The sequence below is a fragment of the Strix aluco genome, chromosome 3 (assembly GCF_031877795.1).
Source record: "Strix aluco isolate bStrAlu1 chromosome 3, bStrAlu1.hap1, whole genome shotgun sequence".
Lineage (NCBI taxonomy): Eukaryota > Metazoa > Chordata > Aves > Strigiformes > Strigidae > Strix > Strix aluco.
The window spans coordinates 40,543,605-40,557,926 of NC_133933.1; the positions used below are offsets into that span (position 1 = coordinate 40,543,605).

Sequence of the window (14,322 nt, forward strand, 5' to 3'; positions counted from 1 at the left end):
TCTCTACAAAAGCCAGGTATGAAAAGAAAAATTCTATTAAAACTAGCTAAGGACACCAAGTAAAATACTGCTGGAACAGGGTAAAAGTTATAAAGGTGCCATATCCATCTACTTTATTTCTAAATTTGAATAAACACTAATTTGCTTTTAAGCACCAAATTTCTGCAGTAGTTTTGGGGGGGTTGGGTAGGTGTCTGTGTGCCTGTGTTTCCAACTCATACAGTGACCACACCACTGAGAGAGGCAACACTGAAGAGGGCTGAGAAATTAGTCTATTTTAAATGGCTGAGAAACTTTTGCAAAAATTCCAGTGTATCATTAAAAAAATAAAAAAGCAAGCTCATATTTTAAACAAAGTATAACAACATAAATAAAACTTACATTGTGGCTCTTCTACATCCATATACTGCATTTCTTCATTGAATTCAACCAGTCCTGGTTTTCCATTTCTCTCCACTTCAATATTATGAGCTGGAGATAAAGGAAACATGATCTGTCTATCTACTGCTGCTTCTGGAAATAAAAATATTAGCAAGATTTCATAAACATTGCTTAAGGCTCACAGAAAACAGAAGCAGTAGTTTTCACAGCAAATTTATCAGCTTTCTGCCCAAAACACTATTTCTAATTTAAGAATCACAAATATACAAACTCATGTTTTTCATATTAGGATTGCAATTGAAGTTGCAGCAAATAGTTAAACAAATATTTCTTTGAATGACCTGTAAACAGCCTGCTTTGCTTTAACACTGCCCAAATTATTTTCTCCTAATAATCAACTGCAGATTACTCCTAAGTAATTAGATTCCAGTATTGAAAGTTTGATAATTTAAACTGAAAATAACTGGATTGCTCCTGCTGAACATCAGATGTTGTTTTGATAATACTGAAGTACAGCTCTTTTTTCAATTAAATGGTTCTCATGAATCACAGATGAAGACGACATGCAAGCAAATGAACAAGAAGCATATACAGTAAAATAACTGCCATCAAAAACATTAGTTCCAAACCAGAATAATTAGGTCTCTGGCCTTCCCGTTATTACACACTACATATTTAACTGATTCCAGGGTTCCTACACATCCTCCTTAAGTCTCATTATCTTGAAATTTCAGTTCCTTTCTCCCCCTCAGAAGGAGACAAGGGGAGGCAGTTGTGGAGTTAACTGAACTTCAGTCTGAAGATTTTATACATTTTCAAGAGCCACCAAACAATCCTGAATATTACTTCTCTCTGGGATTGGAACATTTTGGTTAATATCCGGCAGAGATACACATTTTCTACATTTGCTCTCCCTTATAATGAAATCATTAGTAGCCTATTACTTCATTCATAGTGCATAGAAAAAAGGCAAATGTCATTAAAGGTCTTTTTCCAAAACCCTAGAAATTGAAAAAGGGTAGGAAACAACTGCAATGCAATAACACTTAAGAGGATGATGGTTAGTTGAGGCTCCCCAATCCTCCTGAATCAAAGAAAAAACCTTGCAAAGGTTGCCTCGCAGGCACTCTCACATCCCCCAGCCTTTTCCAGACTGCCTGTGTAAACCCTGGCCCTCCATTCCATGCTTTCTCCACCCTATCCGTAACAGAAAAAAAGCAAAATCCACTACATCACATGTAGGGAAGTGAAACGTCACTTTCTGGAACAACTCTGTCACCAGTATGTTGTACTGTAAAGCATTCACAGAAAGCTCTGGCAATCTGTTTCACAGCCAAATCAAATGTCTCCAAGTATTATCAATTCATGGAACTGTTTGCTCTGAAATATTTAAAACTGAAACAGTAAGGAAAATGGTTTAGCCTTTTTTCTGTTTTGGTTCACAGGTGAAGATTTTCAGATTAATTCTGACATCCAGACGTGTCAATGGACTGAATTCTAAAATCCATGCTTTAAACAAAGCAGGTTCCATTCAGAAAAGCAATATGGGCCATCTGTCCCATTTTTTGCTTTGATAGAACAAAATTCTGCTATGTGTTAAAATTAAGCTTTTACTTCAAGCATTAAACAAAGGAAGAACCTGTAAGAACACCTGTTGACTGCTGTCCTGTAGTCACAGCTAGCACTTCTGTTAAAACTCATAAACCACCTTGTATCCTAAAAGAATATGCTGTTCTCCAACAATATTACTATGCTAGAATATTTTGTTCTTGGATAACCACCAGTTTATAGGATTTCTTTAAGAAGCATCTCCAGCACACTTTTTTTCTTGTTAAACACTGGGGGATGCTACAGAGTGAGAAGTTGTATGAAAGCATGTCAATGAATGAATGTCAATGTATGCCTGTATGCCTTCTCAAAATTTACAGCTCTGTTACCCTTGTTTAACTGTGCAGCTCTTAGCATTTAAAAAAAATTGAACAAAAAAAAAAGAGCTTTTATAGTTGTGCTTGCTGTTCTACCCAACACATTTCATATCCAGCAGCCAATTTACTAATATCCGACAGCAACATTTCCCTGAAATACCAAGTTCCTAGAAGCTTTTCAAAAAGAGGTGGTCAGATAAAGATAACTAATTAATGCCTCAATAAAAGGAAGTGCTGCATGTAATATCTTCCATCCCTAGCAGACAGGGCAGCTTAGTTAATGAGCCAGATGATGAGAGAACTCCCAAGGAAGCCAGGTTTTATCTACTGCCATCAAAAAAAGCCTTGCTATTTTCTCTTATGCATCCAAGAAGCACTGGCAAATAATTTCCTTCTGTGACTTGGAATAATTATATATTTTTAAAATATATCAAGAACATTAAGAGCACCATTTGTTTCATCAGTCAATCCCGAGGATGATTTACACTTGACAACATTTTTTTAAATCACTGTAGGATTCAAGCAGTACAGAATAATAATTCAGTTCAACTTTTTTGAGCTATGCACTTTTATTTGTATAGAATTCAGGATTTTGAAACTGTTCACCCAGTTTACTTCCCCAATTTACATTCAAACATCGTAAGTGAAAACAGACTATGATGCCAAGAAATTGAATAAAATAGAAATAAGTAAACTGAAGTATTTATACAATTTCAAGCAATTCTTCTAATATACATCACAGAGAATAATGAGTTTGAGAAAATAAATAATCTGAAAGATATCTTAAGTTCTTTCTTACCATTGACTTTCCCTAAGCCTGGAGCTTTATTTTTCAGTAAAGTCACTTGAATCTGGGGAATGTTTGTGATGTTTGAATTCAAAACAAATTTGAAGTCCACATGTCCAACCATACAGGCTTTTGGTAGAACCAGTTCAAAGACATGCTCATCCCAGCTGTTGCTGTCAGGAAAAAAGACGACAATGACCCAGTGTTAAGAGAAAAATCAGATCAAGCAGGCAGCATTACCCAGTGCATTCTCCATCTATGCACACTTTCTTTAACAAGAAGAAAAACTTAATTTGCGTTAGTTGACATCCACATGAATTTCTGAAGTGAAAGTATTTCAAGCTGCAGTTAAGCACATTCATTTTGTGAAAAACATGTTAAAAGCCAAATGATAAGAGAGGGCAAATCAATGTTCAGATAAAAGTAGCAGTGAAAAGATTCCCTATTACCTTCATTACAGTACTGTTTTCGTATTACTATAAATACCAGTTACTCATTTCTAAAAAAAAAAAAAATGAGGAGGAAAAAAAACCCACACTAAAAAAGGATCTACCAATCAGTGAAGCGTATGATAGTAACTACCTTGCAATCTCTTAAATTGGCCTTCTCCACTGGTAAGTGTTATAATATGTGACTTTCCAGTGTCACAACAGCCACATCCAGGAGACTCAAAATACTACTTTCAATTATTTTTTTAAATACATTTGATAATTTATATAGGATGCGAAGTGAGTCTTACCAGGTGCACACTCAGAAGCCTGTGCTGTGCAAAATGGGTGCTGCTTTCTTTTAATGAGTCATATTTTTCTTTTGAAACCAACTTTGGTTTACACTGGAAGTGTAAACTTGAGATAATAAGTACCCCTCAGTGATCAGCTCCATAGTTTGATACACTAAGGTTTGCAAAAAATAGTTCAAACCAACGAGCAATTCAAATAAAACTATTCATGCGTTGTCACATTCGTATACATTTTTAAAACTGCACCTCCTAATCTTCTAATTTATCCATAAATAATTTTTTAAAATGTAGTAACTTTGATAGTCTGTGCTTATTTAATCGTATAACTAAGAACACTAAGAAACTGAGTATGCTGCTATAAATATTGGTTAGATTTTTTCCTAACATCCAAATTACAAAAAGGTATTTTAAATCAAATAATATGCTGCACAGTGAGTATTACGCAGAAAAACATTTTAAAATAGATTAAGGATTGATACAAAGCTACTTAATTCTTTGCTTTTTTTACAGTAGTATCTCTGAAGGCCATACCTCCCCCAAGCAAGTATATTAATACACTTATGACAGATTCCAGGTATTCATAATGAAAACAACTCCTCAAGTTTCCAAAACAAGCAACATAGAAAAGCAGTGATTTTGGGAGGAAAGATGGACAGAAGCAGAAGATGGACAGAAGAGAGCTTGTGGTTATGATTTAGGAAGCAACAGTGAAGAATTTTTAGCTAACTGTACAAATAACTCAGGTAAATAAAATATAATGAAAATTTATCCTACAACTCCAGGGGAAAAAAACCTGTTAGCACATGTAACACTAAAAACTTAGAATCACTCATGCCTTTCCTCTGGCTCAGAGAATGTGTAGGTCAGTGCAAAACAGGGAGAAGTTTGGGGATGGTTTTATGTCTGAGTATTTCTATAGGTGTCATGCAAAGCATGGAGTGAATGAGACAATCAAAGGAGTAAGCCTTCTGAAAGACTAAGTAATATTCTGCTCATCCAGTTTAAGTTAAAGATCTGGTACAAAACCAGAAATTAGTAATAAACCAGTTTGTCTGCAGTAGTCTTTTGTAGTCTATATGCTGCATACGACACATACTGCTGTACCAAATTACAACTGTTATTTGTCTACCCCAGAAATCTGTTTTTGACAGAATTCAGCAGCAGATGCCCCAAAGGAAGTTTTAAGTATCTCTCATTAAGCATGGAATAATGATCCTCTATGAAGGTCTCACCTTAATCCAACAGTGAAGAGATCTTCTTACACCTGTGGCAATGAACTTAATCTATTTCTGTGATGAGTTAAAAACTCCCCTTTAAACAGTTTTTTAATTTCTCATAGCTCTGTTTAAGTGCATCCTCTTTATATGTGTGTAAAGCTTCAAGGAACCAAAGAAATTAATTCACTTCCTTATTATTTTCTCAATATTTTAGCATATCCATCCTAAATATCACTTTTCTCTGATAATCTAACAAGTTCTTTTAGCAACTTTTCTCACCTTTGAAACTCTTCTAAATCTATAGCATCTTTTTAAAGAACACACAATCAAGACTGTGTTCTAAATGCAAACATACCATCATTCTCACAACTACAAAATATGATGTTTCCAACATATTTTTCATTCCCTTTCTAGAACATCTCATCAATATTTGATCTTCCACTACAACTGAACTTTGAGCTGCAAACCCATTTCTAGAGTTTAAACACTGGAAAGCACATCAGTGGGTAGCTTTTCCTTCTTTCACATTTCCAAATATGTCTGCATAAGATGAATACATAAAATATTTTATATATAAACTTGAGAAAAAGCCAGGAAACTCAGATGTCACTGTTTTATCAAAGCACATTAGGAATTCATGTACTTTTTTTAAAAGGATTAGCCCAATTTAAGATTTCAGTACCACTGAAGGGGAAATACTGATATTCAGATAATTCATAAGGTAAACCAGACTGTTTTTTCTGTTTTCTTCAATACATACGCTTTTTAAAATAACAAAGTAGGATTGAAAGAGCATGAGTGTAATATAATGCCATTCCCTAAAATACATTTACAGGATTATTTCCTTCTATGTATTTGAGAAACAAAAGAATTACCATATCAAATTGCATTACTCATCCATACCGCATATTGATAGGAATCAGTATGAGACACTCAAAGAAGAGATAAAAGGAACCTCATATTAAGGACCAACAAAATAATCTAGAAATAAAAAGTTTCTTCCCAGATAACTTTTAATTAAGAGCTAACGTTGCTCTCAATCTTAAAACTGTATATTCTACCCTATGAACAAAGGGACTGTAATTTAATAATTTCCTTCATGAGTCATTGAGCAGCTGTCAAAGATTTCCAGTACTAAACCAAAACTTTTAACTTTACCTCTTTACATTCCTGTTTTACTTTGCAGCAGGCATAATTCTTTTCCTCCAATGAAACAATATTCATAAGCTAATGTTCTATCTATCACCTTCCAATTAACAGCTATTACCCTCACTGTTTGCTTCCTTCTATTTTCATATTGGTAGCTTTTTACTTTTCAACTGTTGCTGAGCACACTGGATAATCAATATTTTTAACTGCAAGTTATTTCACAATGAACCGCCTCCTTTCCACTTGTTACATACAGAATATTTTACTCACACAAAGCAAAACCCCAAGATAAAGGTTTTAAAGCCTATAACGCACTGCAAGTTTTTAACCATAGCTTATGAACACTTAATTAAAGCAAATTCAGCTCATGTTAGGTGTCAGCCCTGGAAACACCTGCAACTACTACCTTCCAGACCTGTTTTCCCAGCTGGAATGCTTCATTATCACATGCTAGCTTTCACTTATTTATATGACAAGGTTTTTTTCCCCACATATGATCTCTAGCTCCCCTAGCATCCTTTGGCTATTTCACTGTTTCCACTGTATGGGCATTTAGGTTCTACATTACTATCCAAATCTTATATATCAGTAGGACAGATGTGTGACAGCCTGACCCAAAAGATACGTAGTGCCTTATTACACACAGTCCCTTAAAACAACTCAACTTATATCTGTATTTTGTTTCTCCAAGCATTTTCAGGCAGCAACACTGCTGTTCTAGTCTTTAGGATTCCAGAGGAATTCCAAGTTCTCATGCCACGTGTAAAAAATTAAGTACTATACATACCAAGTCGGTGCAGTTCATTTTAATGAAAATACTGCCTAAATTTTAGCACACCTTAAGTAAACGTCTTGCATATAAAGATTTAACTTGACATGAGCAGACATAAATCCAGATTCTATCTTCACATCTTAAAATAAGTTACAATACAATTTCATTTAGGACAACTAATTAGTCATACTGGCACCTGCAACTTGTATTTTCTGATTAAAAAATGTACTAAGAATGTGTGTATGCATAAGAAGGGTGAATCAGACTTTTAAAGAAACAATCAAGAATATCTGAAATTCTGGCGAACATGCTTCTCTAATTACATAATGAAATGGCAACATTTGGAAAACAAAAATATACAAATTCAAAACTTGACTTCTCAATTTGTTTCACGGTCCACTAAAACAAACCTGGCAACCTCACAGAGGCCTATAATGCAAACTACCAAACAGGGATTATTATCCTTGAATTTACAGGCTCTTAAACTTGCACACAACTTAAAAACAATTATATTGCATGAAACTGGTGATTATAGCAGCCATATGAACTAGTTAAGCAACATACACGTAAGTCTTTCTGCACTGTTACCCTACCTACCTGTCTGTCTGCAACTTCCAAGTTCGAGTATGCTGAGCTGCATCCCCATGGTGCTGCTGGTGCAAATGTTGAGGATGCCGCCTTTGCTGCTGCTCTTGCTGGACTTCTACCCAACAGGGAGGGACAGTGGCTGAAAAACGTGGCGTCAAGGTCTCAAAACGGGTCAGTTCCACCAGGGATGTCAGTGTTTCAAGGGTAAACGGCTGGTCCACCAAAAGATCAACTCCTGAATAGTTATGGAACATACATTAATTACTACATAGATATTTTTTCCAGAACATCCTACAAACAGTTTGAAATATATACGAACTGCTACAGGTAAGATTAACTACATGTTTTATGAAGTTTCTAAAAAACAACAACAAAAAAAACCCCACACAGAAAAAACCCACTCAAAAAACCTCCCCCAAACAAAAAAACCCAAACACAACCACCAAACAACTCTACCCTTAAGCCAGTATCCTTTGAAGGCAGCTCATTTGGAGTAAGTTTTCTAAGCACTAAGAGCTCTGAGCAAGATGTCTGGGATTCAACCAGAAGCATCAGGAAAAAATAATTAGCCAGCTATAATTTGATGAAGTAAAGCTGATTTAAACGTTTTTTTTAATACCTTTATTGACTCAGATAAAAGTACCTTTTTTTTTTTTTAATATTTCATGAAAACAGACGAAAGAAATTACTACACAATTGCAACGTTTTTATCACTGTTTAAAACATTACTTTGGCACCTGCTTATCAATATAGACTTGTTCTATAGTGAATTAAAGGAATGTTTTGGAAGGCTCCCAATTTAGCTTAAAAGAGGGATAAGTGAAAAATAAACAAGCTTTATGCAATGCACTTAAAAGACACTGGGCCTCAACAAGTATTTTTAATTCTTGTCTTCATACTCAAGTCTTGTCCTGAGGAAAGGAGGATATTAATTGAAGAAGTACTGAAAATTAAAATATCACAGAGAGACAAACTCCTAAAGAAACATTCCAAAGGGACTCTAAAAATAATAAGGTTTCCTCAGACAAAAAAAAAATAAATATTGAAAACTTGAGGGAAATAAGATGTACAATGTCAATTTTCTTACATTTTGAGCATTTTCCCTTAAAAATACATTTTGGAGAAAGTCTTTTACTTGTAAAGAAATCATGATTTTTGAAAAGAGAAAGTTTGCTACCTGATTACTACTGTCACCACCCTGCAGTGGGAGCAATATTAAACACACCAACACAAATACCATCCCCAAAGTGAAATCTGAACCTAAAGACTATCTTGCAAAGCAAGCCACGTTGAAACCAGAAACCAGCTTGAGAGTAGAAAGGCACATGCAATTCTTCCCAAAAAGTGGAGAACCTCAAGATATCCACATTTATGGCAAAAAATTCACTCTCATTAAAACAACTATGATTTCTGCTTTTCAGTCTAGGAGGCAGGGAAACGCTGAAGAGATTACAAATAACAAATGTTTTAAAAATTTAATTTCAATACTACAAACACCATTTTTTTTTTTACTGCCAAATGTGAACCTCATTAGCACATTGAGAAGTGAGATCATAGCTCAAACTATGAAACAATTCTATCTTTGAGTAGACTGGATTTCTTCTGCTTTATTCTCCCTCCTCCTCCAACAGAAACAATTACAAATTCAGACTATTACACGTGGTTGCTCCGAATGTGGTATCAACCCCTAAAATTGAAAAATGGAGACCTTAACTTTCCAGTGCTGTCAAGTATACTTGGCTTCTTTTGCAAAATTACACGATTTTTTGTTATATTGTAATAGTGAGTTACGACAAGCTGAAGTTCTAACAGCAAACTTGAAAAAAGGTTTTAAACTGGTCAAGAAAACTAACATTCTTTTTCAATTAGCTTCTAAAAAAAGCAGTATTTCAAATCACTGCACCACAAAAAACCCTCTGCTCCTTAAAAGAAAATATTAATTTTAACCTAATCTAAGATTTACAACTCAGTAAGGTTAACATATTTCCTTCTAAAACAACACAATTTAAAATGTATCCAAGCTGTAAATGCAGGCTAAAAAATAAAGTTTAAGAAATGCATTACAGAATGTCAACAACAGAGAAAAACAAACACATGAACAAACCCCACAATATATATGAACAATATATGGACAAAAGCTTGTGCTTGTTGCTGTGGCTTCTATCCTGACTACACTATGTTTTAGCTACAGTTTCAAAGAACACCAAAGTGATTTCATAAAACCACCCTGCTGCTGCCTGCTGTTAGCTGTGAGATACACAGATCAAGACTTCATGCTCAGCGAGATCCACCTAGCTCATTTCTCCAAACAGAAAGCTTTCTGTTGAGCTATGTCTCTATCTGCTAAGACAAAAGTGGAAGAAAACATTTTTTCTGCTGTTTTGTACTTTGATTAAAAAAGAAGCAACACTGATGTACAAATGTTGGGGGCAATGTCTGATCATGATCCATACACATGCTGACAACCTCATTACTTAGAAAATGTTTGCACAGTCCTAGCAATCATTCGCACATTATAGGCTAAGAATCCAGTATTATTGACTTTATTATCTTTAACCCGGATAGTTCAGACTAAGAGCTCTGCAACCACCATTTGGTTTCAACTTTCCCTCCAGCCCCCTCATTTCAGCACTGGCTTCCTATGACACTTAAGCTCCTCTCACAGCTTTTAGTGGCTCAGTTCGATGCCACAGCAAAACAGTACTCAATTTATCTGACCATTACTGTGTATCCAACTACTCTTTGGAAACCATTACAGACTCATATCAAGCAAAACTACACTCTGAATTACAGGACTACTTAAAGGAGGACCTGCAGCTTGTGCACAATCTAAAGATACAGCTACTTTGAAGTGTCTACATAAGTAAATCCCTTTCTTGTTTGAATAAGCCATATTTGAGCCTATACTGAAAACTGGATGGGAAGGAAAACAAGAAAAAAAACCAACCAAACAAACAAACAAAAAAAAAAACCAGAAAAAATTTCTCCATTGCGGTACTGGCAGAATTTAAACAGTAACGATCATCAAAATTACCATTTGATTGGAAGTCACTTAAATCTGCTGATAAGCTACTGTACAGGGAAAGCATCTATTGAAGCACATATATGTCCTGGATATTCATATTCTCTTTATTGCTTTCTTTGCCATTAGCAAAAGAAGAAAGGTGCAGAAGAAAGCCACAGACTTCTTTCCCTCACATATGTACAATGGTTTATTACCTAGCGTTTTTCAAACTTCAGGAATGGCTCCTTTGGTGAAAAAGAGGAGCAGGAGAAATTCAGTCCTCAAAGTAAAGACAATCTGCTTACAGACAATCTTATGACAAAAAGCATCTTTTCCTTCCCTCTTTTGATCGTGTCTTGTGGAGTAAAATCAGGGGTCATACAAACACAGCACAATGCAACTTAAAGTGTTACAAGGCTGGCAGCAAGCAGGGGTTTGGGGAGAAAGATGGCAAGTAGCCTGTTGACAACAAAGATGCCATGATCCAAAATGGTCCCTGTACTGCCACTCAGTCCTCTCCCAGCTGTTTTCATCCTTTGCAGCTGCAGGCAAAGACACCCTCTACCACACACATGCACAAAATTAACATCACTTCTCTGAACTAGTCAGAGCTACATGACTGGTTTATTTCCATTGTATCATTGTTTTACCTTCATGCTTTATATGATTTATTCTTGTATTTTATATTCTAGCTCATCTATCCCCAGTATATCCCTATTTCTGTCCAACAGACACGATCAAAACCTCCAAACTCCAATCCAACTAAAATAATTATGCTTTGTGTCTCTATCTTCAACAATTTCACGTTAAAACAAAATTAAAAACGTAATAGTTTTACAGCCCTCTCATAAACAATTCCCTTTAAAACACAAAGCAAGACTATATATAGAGAGACAGACTTTAAAAACCTCAGCATGACTCAAATCTTTCTCAGGCTTAACCAGCAAAATTAGATTTGTTGTTAAGTTTTAGTTACAAGATATCTACTCTAAAGCATCTTCGATAAGGGCTGAGAAAAGATCAATAGACCCATACAGGATCTCCCATAACCTATATACTGTTCTCTCTTACAAGTAGGAGGAGCCCCTCACATTTTTCCCCTTCTACCTGACTACAAAAGGAACAACCCTCTCACCCAACTCCTTATTTTACCTAACGGGGCCAGGATACTACAAAAGGCACCAGACTGGTGGCAGGACTGGTATATGAGAACTGTAGTAAAGACAAGACCTAAATATGATGTTTAGGATAAAAACAGAATTTGGACAATTAGAAACAATTATTTCTTACTGTCCAAGGGCAGACCACTTTCCAGAAAGGAAACTAGTAGGTAAATGACAGCAGCATTTGAGCACAGTTCAAACCAGACTAACTGCTAAAAACAAAAATTCAAGAGTTCACATCAAAAGCTTAATTTATCAACAGCAACTGCACTGCTTGAGGTATAGAGAGCATTAATGTCACTGTATGCAACAATACCTGTTGAAGACATGTTTTTTACAGTTTTATTAAGTAGAGCTGTACAGCTTCTGCATGAAACGTTAAGCCAATTTTACATAATGAACATATGATTTTACTTCCAAATAAAGAGCTCAAGCCTATTTAAATAATGAGGGAAGCTCACTGTCTGCACAATTGCCTGTTTTTCCCTGTCTCCCACACTTAAAATAACATCTAAAGATTGGAAAAACAATCAATTATACAAAAGTGTTGCTTCTTTTAAAATCAGGAACTGCTAAATTGTTATGCTTGTACATAACCAGGGATAGACATACAGTAACTACAGAATTCCAACTTCGGGCAGCAAAAAAAGTATAAAGCAGCATGCTATTAAAGAACTCAAAATCATCTTAATACACAACTTCCAAAAATTACAAAAGTATTTTTACTTACAATACATTTAAACGTGCAATTTACCTGTAATGCCTGGACTAGAAGGGTTAGATAAGGGCTTGGTGCCTTCTGATGACTGTTCTACACTTTTGGAAAGGGATCCATCTACAAGTATATCAGCTTCATCTATGTCATCACAGGTCCCTCCAATCTGAAGGAAATGAAGTTCTCCACCTAAAATTGTCACAGACAACAAAAGAAGAAAGTTTAGACAGGTATACAGCTAAACTCAACTCACAAGACAGGCTTGCAGTTGAAGTGCTACACAAGTATGACAGTAATTATGCAGGACCTGAAACCAGTAAGATTACACAGGAATACTCATTTTGCTTTACTACTACAAATTTTTTCAGGATAAATGCAAAACAGAACTACAAAAATACTGACTGCAGTTGTGAATGGCATCAAAGGAAAAAAAAAAATATGGGGGGGGGGAATTAAAAGGTAATTAACTAAAGAAACTTCAATAGAAACACAAAATCATAACCATTATGACACTTTCCATAATCCAAATTATGCTTTTAATCAGAAAATATTCCATCATGTCAACTGAAGGCCTACACTACCTCATTTGTACAGGTTGCATATATTTCCTTTTAAGGTTCAATATTTGAGAACCAAAAAAAACACTTCACCACTGAACTCTCCTAACTAAAGGACTCTTCACATTATTTCATCAAACCTGGAATTACAACACTGATCAGGTCAACAGTCAAAAGAGCAAGTCCAACATTTTCTATGGACACAGTGTTTTGATGGAAACTTGAAATCATTCAAAGAAGTTGCCCATTATTTACCATTACAGATATACATAGATTAATTCTGTCATTCACAAAGAAGTCACAGAGAAGGAATGCTCAATTTTACATAAGGTTGGAGGGAGGGGAAGAGTCGTTAACAGTTTCAGAAGATACAAAAATCCTAATCAGGAGGATTTAGAGAGGAAAATCCTACATTAGGCCTTCCATAGTTTTCCTGAAAATTGATTACAGACTGTCCTTCAGCATGTGACTAATGTAATGACAAACCCTGTTATACAAATTATCCAGGTAATCTGAAACAAGCAAACTTGAGATAATACACATAATAAAAACCCAGGTAAAAGCATAATCAGCAGGTACATGTTCTGCACTGTGAGTGGTAAGGGAAGCAAACCAGAGAGCAGTAGAGAGGCACAATGAGGCAGACAGCAAGCATGTGAGACACACAGACAGAAGACACATGAGAGGCACAGAGAGAGCTGGTATAGGTTTCTCTTCTTGACATCAATAAGAAAGGCCCGACAACAAATAGCTTAATAAAAGAGCTTTTTTAACAAGACAGAACAAAAGAAGGAAAATAATAGCTCAAATGACCAAAAAGGAAGAACCTCTCCATGGACAGGATCTGTGCAGTGTGCTGTGGGAAAACCTACCCGGGGTCTGGGTGATGGTGCATGAAAGGTGCTGCGCCCTCCCAGCATCTGAAGGGACGTGAGGTTTTCTAACTATCTATATTTGTCTTATTATTCTATCCCATTAAACATCTATTTCATTAAGCCATTAAGCCATTTCTTGGTGGGGCCTTTCTCATCGAGGTCCAATAAGAAGCCTGTACCACCCCTCTCTCAGCTCCAGACCACCTACCCTCAGTGCAGAACAGTACATCCCAAGTAGATCCCAAGAGTGGAGGGGAAAAAAAAAATAGTTCTAGCAAATAACACTTACAAGTTTCCTTGAAATCAAACAGCCCACAAATACGTAATTTTCCTCAAAGAAAGAGAATTTGGGACACATTAAAAACCACAGACCTTGACAGCTTCATTTGCTAATAAGCCAAACCTCAGACTGTTTCCTGTTCTTTTTACTGCTCAAAGATCAATGATCAG

General features: G+C 35.7%; 1 protein-coding gene across 6 annotated transcripts in view; it reads right to left on the reverse strand.

Annotated features, from left to right (window-relative positions):
* BIRC6 (baculoviral IAP repeat containing 6) overlaps window positions 1–14,322 on the reverse strand; it is a 186,551-nt gene that overhangs the window by 133,308 nt on the left and 38,921 nt on the right. For 4 of the 6 annotated variants that reach the window (XM_074818248.1, XM_074818252.1, XM_074818247.1 and 1 more), the window contains exons 11-14: window positions 12,480–12,629; window positions 7,568–7,793; window positions 3,106–3,266; window positions 382–513 (exon numbers count right to left, since the gene is read on the reverse strand). In XM_074818248.1, coding sequence (XP_074674349.1) covers window positions 382–513; window positions 3,106–3,266; window positions 7,568–7,793; window positions 12,480–12,629 — 669 coding nt within the window. The remainder of the gene's footprint in view (window positions 1–381; window positions 514–3,105; window positions 3,267–7,567; window positions 7,794–12,479; window positions 12,630–14,322) is intronic. The other 2 variants (XM_074818251.1, XM_074818249.1) reach the window with 1 other exon arrangement.